This window comes from Clarias gariepinus, chromosome 20 (assembly GCF_024256425.1).
Source record: "Clarias gariepinus isolate MV-2021 ecotype Netherlands chromosome 20, CGAR_prim_01v2, whole genome shotgun sequence".
Classification (NCBI taxonomy): Eukaryota; Metazoa; Chordata; class Actinopteri; order Siluriformes; family Clariidae; genus Clarias; species Clarias gariepinus.
Window position 1 is genome coordinate 9,506,482 of NC_071119.1, and position 8,519 is coordinate 9,515,000.

The 8,519-nt window shown below is 38.4% G+C and overlaps 1 protein-coding gene across 1 annotated transcript in view; it reads left to right on the forward strand.

The window, feature by feature from the left end:
- Window positions 1-1,348: 1,348 nt before the first annotated feature.
- LOC128508254 (CD209 antigen-like protein E) overlaps window positions 1,349-8,519 on the forward strand; it is a 9,908-nt gene continuing 2,737 nt past the window's right edge. Inside the window, exon 1 of the mRNA XM_053479483.1 lies at window positions 1,349-1,433. Coding sequence (XP_053335458.1) covers window positions 1,349-1,433 — 85 coding nt within the window. The remainder of the gene's footprint in view (window positions 1,434-8,519) is intronic.

Here is an 8,519-nt window from a genome sequence, read left to right on the forward strand (position 1 = left end):
TTGTATTAAAAACACTTTTCTTTTATTGGTCGGATGAAATATGCTAATTTTTTGAGATAGGAATTTTGGGTTTTCATGAGCTGTATGCCAAAATCATCAATATTAAAACAATTAAAAGGCTTGAACTACTTCAGTTGTGTGTAATGAATCTGAAATATATGAAAGTCTAATGTTTATCAGTACATTACAGAAAATAATGAACTTTATCACAATATGCTAATTTTTTGAGAAGGACCTGTATATATATATATATATATATATATATATATATATATATATATATGTGTGTATATATATATATATATATATATATATATATATATATATATACATAATCATGATACTGTGTCGGGTGAACTTTTTAAATGAAGTTAAACTTTGGCTAGTTAGTCATAAACTACCTATAGAATCTACCCAAAAAATGTGAGGTAACAATTTACATTAAGTTTGTTTGGGTACATTTCACCCCATATTTTTCATAAAAAGTACCAAAATAAATTAGCTATAACATGCCAATTTAAAATAGGTAAAGCCTACTCATTGCATGAACATAATGTTACTTAATTTTAATAAGTAATTCATTATGTGATGCAATGAGTAGACTTTACCTAATTTCAATTGGCATGTTATAGCTAATTTATTTTGGTACTTTTTATGAAAAATATGGGGTGAAATGTACCCAAACAAACTTAATGCAAATTGTTACCTCACATTTTTTGGGTAGATTCTATAGGTAGTTTTTAATGGTAGGGTTGTGTCAGGAAGGCCGTCTGGCGTAAAACCTGTGCCAAGCTTGTGTGTGAACCGGATTGTCTGCTGTAGCGATCCATTGCAGGGAGCAGCCGAAAGACCAACAACAACTTATTTGATTTACAACAACAAAAAAATAATAGTTAGGCTACTCAATAACAATATCACTACTAAAAATCGATGTAACTTATTACTTCAAATTTTTTGACTTATTTGGGTTTACAGTGTACATTACTATAAAACAATTCTAACATTATTTTGCATTTATATAACTGCTGAACTTGCACATGTACAGTTGGGGTATGCGTGAGTTCTGCAGTTTAAATGTTTTCACACTTTGAACACAAGAAGTGACTGATGATGCTGCAGCTCTGATGTGCAACTTCCTCTAACTTTATTTACTGCCAGCAGCACATTTAGTTCAGAGTACAGAGACTCAGCCTGTCAGTCATTTCATGTTTTAGTGGGACTTTTATACTGTACTCAGCTGTAAAAAAGTTTTTTTTTTTCTTTTTTTCTGCATATTAGTCACATAGAGCCAGGTAGGTTTGATAATTGATTTTCACTTAATAAATGAAATTGCATTTTGCAGGATAAGATGCCGAGAGGTTCCTACAGTGCAGCAGACAGTGGTGAAGGTCATGGCACTGACTCTAAGACACGACGAGAAGCTCAACACTCAGGTACAGAATGATTAAGTTTGTTTGGGCAAAAGTGTTAGAAAGTGCAGAGGTTCAGTAATTCAGTGTTTTATTACAGTGATGGAGATGATGGTGGAAATTTGTGAGAATTTACACACTGTTAGAGGGAACACAGAGAGGGAACAGAAAACAGTACCTTTTTCACCTTGCTTTGCTTTTCTGATTCAGTGATGTCATGTTCATGTGAGATTGGTCTCTTCATGCTTCCTCTGGCACCTTCTAATCTATAGCGTTTTATTCTTAGCTCTCTTTATGACTACAGTCTCTCTCTCTCTCTCTCTCTCTCTCTCTCTCTCTCTCTCACTCACATTCACCCTTACATGTGTAAATCAAATTAAACTGTCCTCACATAAACAGTGTAGTATAGATCCAAGAACACTTACAAAGGAAAGTAGACGGCCTGAGATGCCGGTCGGTTATAATCTGCTCCTGCGTCTGAGCCTTCCTCTTAGTTTAGTCCTTATAATCACACTTCTCTGTTTAGGGAAAATAAAAACTTTTTCCTTTTTTATTGTACTTTTAATCAGCTTATCGGGTTACTTGGCATTTATTACCTTATTTATTTTTGAAGATAAAGGTGATATATGACGTTAAAATGCTCCAAAAACACTAAAGCGTGTAAAAATCCTACTCTATAAATAACACTCTGGTGGAGCTCTTCTATTGCAGGTCTTCCAATTTGTGTTACTAACAAACAAAACAAGTGGAGAAAAGTTTTTTTGAGCAGAAACAATTTATTTTTTTCATATTTATCAGTTGTAAATTCACGTTAACAGCCTCAGTGTTCAGTTATAAAGAGTTAAAACACAACTAAGAGCTGTAGAAGGTTGGGTTAGCCATTAGTCGCTAGCTGCTAACCTGCCCATCTTTAGCTTGTAAGAAACAGACGGACCAGAGAGCGTTTTATTAAATTATATATCAATAAACAGGTGTAATTGAGGATGATGTTACAAAGATAAAAAAATAATAAATCTGTGAATACGCTTTTATTCACATACAGTTAATCTATTTTTAGTAGATTTATCCAGCTTCAGGATGCAATACAAGAAAGAATTAATATTTTTTTATTATTATTGTTACTACTCTCTATATTATAATTTTTTTTAATTTACACATTACTGAGTAAGCATAATTTTTTTATCATTTATTTCGAGCTCTTAGGTTCAAGTTCAAGTAGGCTTTATTGTCATTACAACCATATACAGCTAGTACACAGTGAAACGAAACAACATTCCTCCAGGACCAAGGTGCTACATGCAACATAAATTTACAACATAAATTAACAGAGACACTAAACTAGCTAACCAAGAGGCCTAGTTAGCTGGCTAGCAGAGACAGGACAGAGAGACCTAACATAAATTAACAAAAACTAACTAGCTAGGTATAACATTTTTATAGACAACATAAAGTGCACGTGCAAATGTGCAAACAAGAGCAACAACAAAGTGACAGTGCGAAACCACGACATAACAGAACATAAAATATGGTGTTGAGGTAGTGGGTAAACATAAACATTCCTTAACACAGCAGCAAGAATTGAGGAATTAGTGCAAAAAAAGTAGTCCAGTAATGATCATTGTGCAAAAGAGATAAACAGTGAAGCATTTACAGGTTGGTGTGTACGATAATTTGTTGGTGTAGGTCAGTGTGTCTGCACTTGTGTTGATTTGTCAGTCCAGTCCCAATATTTTGAGGTAGTTGAGTTAAGCTGTGTGTGTGTGTGTGTGTGTGTTTGTGTTTATCAGTCCAGTCCCTTTTTGTTGAGCTGTTGCACAGTCTGGATGTGTGTGCTCGAATGCTTCGGTACCTTTTTCCAGATGGCAGGAGTGTGAAGTGTGTGTGAGAGGGGTGTGACCAATCAGCCACAATGCTGGTGTCTTCAATAGAGGGGAGAGAGACCCTGATGATCTTCTCCGCTGTCCTCACTATCCGCTGTAGGGTCTTGCGGTCCGATATGGCACAATTCCCAAACCAGACAGTGATGCAGCTGCTCAGGATGCTCTCGATAGTTCCTCTATAGAAGGTGGTCAGGATCGGTGGTGGAAGCTGGGCCTTCCTCAGTCTTCTCAGTAAGAAGAGACGCTATTGGGCTTTCTTGTGTAGGGAACTGGTGTTGAGGGACCAGCTGAGGTCCTTCTTTAGGTGGACACCCAGGAATTTGGTGCTTTTGACGATTCCCACAGTGGAGCCGTTGATGCTCAGCGGAGAATGGTCGCCTCGTGTCCTCCTAAAGTCAACAACCATCTCCTTTGTCTTGTCAACATTTAGAGACAGGTTGTTCTCTTTATACCAGTCCGTTAGCCTCTGCACTTCCTCTCTGTATGCTGACTCGTTGTTCTTGCTAATGAGACCCACCACGGTCGTGTCATCAGCGAACTTAATGATGTGGTTCGAACTGTGTGTTGCTACACAGTCGTGAGTCAGCAGTGTGAACAGCAGGGGACTGAGCACACAGCCTTGTGAGGCCCAGTGCTCAGTGTGGTGGTGCTGGAGGTGCAGTTCCCGATCCGTACTGACTGAGGCCTACCGGTCAGAAAGTCCAGGATCCAATTGCAGAGGGAGGTGTTCAGGCCCAACAGGTTCAGCTTCCCGATTAGTTGTTGGGGGATGATAGTGTTGAATGCTGAGCTAAAATATATGTACAGCATTCAAACATATGTGTCCTTCTTGTCCAAGTGTGTGAGGGCAAGATGTAGTGTAGTGGAGATGGCGTCGTCCGTTGAGCGGTTAGGATGGTACGCAAATTGCAGTGGGTCCAGTGTGGAGGGCAGCAGGGTCTTGATGTGTCTCATGACGAGCCGCTCAAAGCACTTCATGATGGTGGGTGTGAGTGCAACGGGACGGTAGTCATTGAGACAGGACACAGTAGACTTCTTGGGCACGGGGACGATGGTGGTGGCCTTGAAGCACGTGGGAATGACGGCGCTGCTCAAAGAGATGTTGAAGATGTCAGTAAGAACATCTGCCAGCTGTTCAGCACATTCTCTGAGCACTCTGCCTGGGATGTTGTCTGGTCCAGCAGCTTTACGTGGGTTGACTCTGCGTAGAGTTTTCCTCACCTCAGCTGTAGTGAGACACAGCACCTGGTCGTTCGGAGGAGGGGTGGTCTTTCTCGCCGCCACGTCGTTCTGCCTGTCAAACCGAGCGTAGAAGTTGTTCATCTGGGAGGGAGCCGTCACCGTCACAGGCAGGTGATGTCGTCCTGTAGTGAGTGATGGCTTGTAAGCCCTGCTACATGCGCTGTGTGTCGCCGCTGTCCCTAAAGTGATTGTGGATTCTCTGGGCGTGTGCGCGCGTCGCCTCTCTGATGGCCCAAGAAAGTTTGACCCTTCCTGTTCTGAGGGCCACCTTGTCTCCCGCTTTGAAGGCAGAGTTTCTGGTCCTCAGAAGTGCACGCACTTTCGCAGTAATCCACGGTTACTGATTGGGTCGTGAGATGATGCTCTTGGAGACAGTGTTGTCATCGGTGCACTTGTTAATGTAGCTGGTCACTGATGACGTGTACTCCTCCAAGTCAGTGAAGTCTTGGGTGTTACACAAGACCCTTACACGGCCTGTGTAGTGCATGTATAGGGGGGTCCAGTTCTGAGTACACACTTATATGAATGGAGTTAATTCGTAGAGTTTGTGTGATGTGAAAGCTGTGTCGTGATCAGACAGAATCTCTTTTGGACTCTGACATGGGAGATGCCTCGGAGGAGTGAACCACATTATTAAATGCTGAGATTTTGTGAAGAGGCTTCTGGTTATATCATTGTGTTACCCATTAGACTCACACAAAGCTCTGCCCATGTGCAGTTCATTTTAATGGACATTTAATTTCCATCCCAATTCTTTTAAATGAGACCTCACTAAGCAGAAAAGGACACAATGGTGCTTTAGGGCATGTTGAAGGATTCTTGTTCAGTTGGCATTTATGACAGGAAGTCCACCAGGTTTTCATGAATTAAAATTTACTACAGTATGAGACTGGTGTTTTAACCACCCTCGTGCCTCACCATGTGGCTATGAAGTAAAGTGGAAACTCGGTTTACAAATGCCCCAGAGTACGAACAAATCGGTTTATGACCAAAACATTTGCCCCAAATTTGTCTCTAAATTTGTGTGTGTGTATGTGCCAAGTACTTACTTCTTTTATGAGCACCACTCTGAAACTTGTTTCGTGCTTTTCTGATATTTTGACGTAACTACTCAGAAGCTTCGTCTCACTACGGCTCTACATTCTGATAGGCTGCTGTGTCACGGTGCACACGTGAGTCACTCGTAGTTGGATCGATCAGCAGCTACAAACATGAATATCAAGTGATGGACAGAAAATTCACATAAAATACACAGATAGCCGAAACACTATTCAAGCAAAAGTAATACACAACTGTGTTACTAGTTACTAAAAACTTTTACACTGTTAATAGGTTTAAAACATATATTTGTATAATAGAGACAGAAGTGCCTCAGACAGTATTAGTCATTGTCAGTGTTGGGGGACGTCATTAAAAAGTAATCAGTTACATTACAGCGTTACTTTCTGATCTTCTTTTCACCTACGCGGTTAAAGCAAGCTCATTTGTCAGTCCCATGTTGATAAGAATATTAAAAACATGGAAAAAATTATATAAACCGGATATAAACAAACAAGGGAAAACTGTAAATGCATATAACAGACATTAGCACACCAGCGTGGTTCAATAATCTTAAAAGGATCCTATGAGTCTACACACAACCTAATTTTAGGTGACCAGAAGTATTGGAACAGTTTAAATATATTAAAAATAAATACTTAGAGAATAAAAATTAGAGGAACTGCAGCTCTGCTTCACAAACCTGAGGGTCTATCAAGATGCCTGCAAAGACTAATATTAAAACTTTTTTTCAATAATGTATCTGTCAAAAGCTTTTTTAATATTTATTTGTGATTAACTGCATGATGTCTACGGTTAATCTGTAACTGCAAATCAATTACTCATTTTTAATCGTGTGTTTTAAATGTACCTTAAAGGGATCTCCAGTACTATACAAAGGTCAAAGTCACACACAAGTAACTGATGTAGAGCTTCAAAATATCTTTCTTCTTCTCTCTAATTGTTATTTACAACCAATATAAAATTGTGTATGAATATTATAGAGCCAGACTCGTGTGATGATGTGAGTTATACACATTTACATTTTTTTCCATTGTTTGTTTATATCCTGATTCGCTGTCACACATCAAGACAGAAATGTTTTGGTGAAAGTTTTGAAGTTCAGATGTGGAAATCTCTCAGACTGGCCTAAAATTCAAAGAGTGTTTAATAGTGTTTATTCTTAGAGAATGTACCAGGAAATGAAACGGGCAACAAAAGTCACTAGACTGTGTGAGTACAGAGAGGATGAGTACAGAGGTACAGCTGTGCAGGAAAATTAAAGTGGACTTGCTGTTTATTTTCTATGAGGCTTTCAGGTTTCAGATTATTTCCATTTCCTCCACTAGATGGAGCCACTGAGGGCTTATGCAGCTCATCCAATTAATGACACACCTGGTTCTCATCACCTGCATTATTGTCTGGGTTTATGAGTCCGGCTGTCTCTCCAGCTTCAGGAAATTATACTGTGTATTTTTAACTATATATATATATATATATATATATATATATATATATATATATATATATATATATATATATATATAATTATTTTTTTAATTAATTAATTTTTTTTTTTTAAATACTACATTGCTGCCTTTTGGTCTGTTTTGTGACTGGGTTCCTCATTTAGGTGTCAAGGCTTCCCAGCCAAAAGTTTCACCAAAAGGTTCATTTCATAAAGTTTTATTTAAGGGCTGATTGTACTGACATCAAGTGGTAGCAAATATATAGTAACATCACAAGCAGCACAAATAATATGACATGCAGCTGCAAGTGAAGAACTTAAACAGAAGGAAGAAGTAAAGAACACAGACAAGTCCTAATGTTTTTCTTTGTTTATTCTTTTTTTAATTAAACTACAAACCACTGTGTAGAATCATTGAACAGAATAGAGGAATTTTCCAGTCAATGTTAAAGACTGAATACATAAACCAATGATTCAACACAATAAAGAAAATTAGCTGAGGAGGGAAAGAAAAGGGAGATTAAAAATCTAGATACAAAATCACTAGAGTGTATGAGCGAGATTAAGCTCCTTTATTTAATCCAAACGTTTGTGTGTGTTTTTACTTCATATATTATAATAAAACATTTATATATATTAGATAGGAAGCAAATGTAAAGTTCATTGTCAAATCCAAGAAAAGGATTAGTTTATCTTGATTTATGAATAAAAAAAAATCTCCAATGTAACAAGCATTCACTTACACCTAGTTAAGTGTTGAACAAGTCAGTCACATAACTCTCCCGTCATAGTATCTAATAGGGTATATAAGGTATATAAAAATGGCGTATTTAAATAATTTATGTATTTGTAATGTCCGGCCTCCGAACACTGAATAGCGAATCTGTTTGTTTTACTTGGAAACTTTAAGGAGGAAATGCAGAACAAACCAGGTTTTAAAAAAGCTGAAAGTGAGGTACAATGTTTAACAAGATCCATTTAATAGATGTGATCAGCCCCGCTGTGGTTCTCCCATATGGCTCTCTACACTCAGTACGGTCAGTCCAGAGGCTCCGCACTCCTGCTTAACATTTATGTGTGTATTTCAAACACTGAGGACGCAGCAGTAGTTACTTGTGTGAAAAACGTAAATGCATCAGCTGTGTATCCAATAATACTGCAGAGAACAGAAAGTTAGTATGGGTTGAATTAGCAGAGTTTAATTATGTCATACTGTCATCACACTGTCCCACACCGACTGTATCAGTAGATGATCATCATCATCATCTATGGTGAATTCAGGGCTACTGAAACCCGAGGTCAGACCACAAAGCGTCTATAGCGACTGTGCATATGACATGCAGAAGTAACGCCTGTTGAATTATAGTCTGACAGATAAGTGTTTTTGTTTATGCGCGCAGGTGCTGTGTGTGTGTGTGTGTGTGTGTGTGTGTTTCTCTCTCTTATGCTGTGGAGTGTGAGCGTTATGTGTGTGTGTGCGCG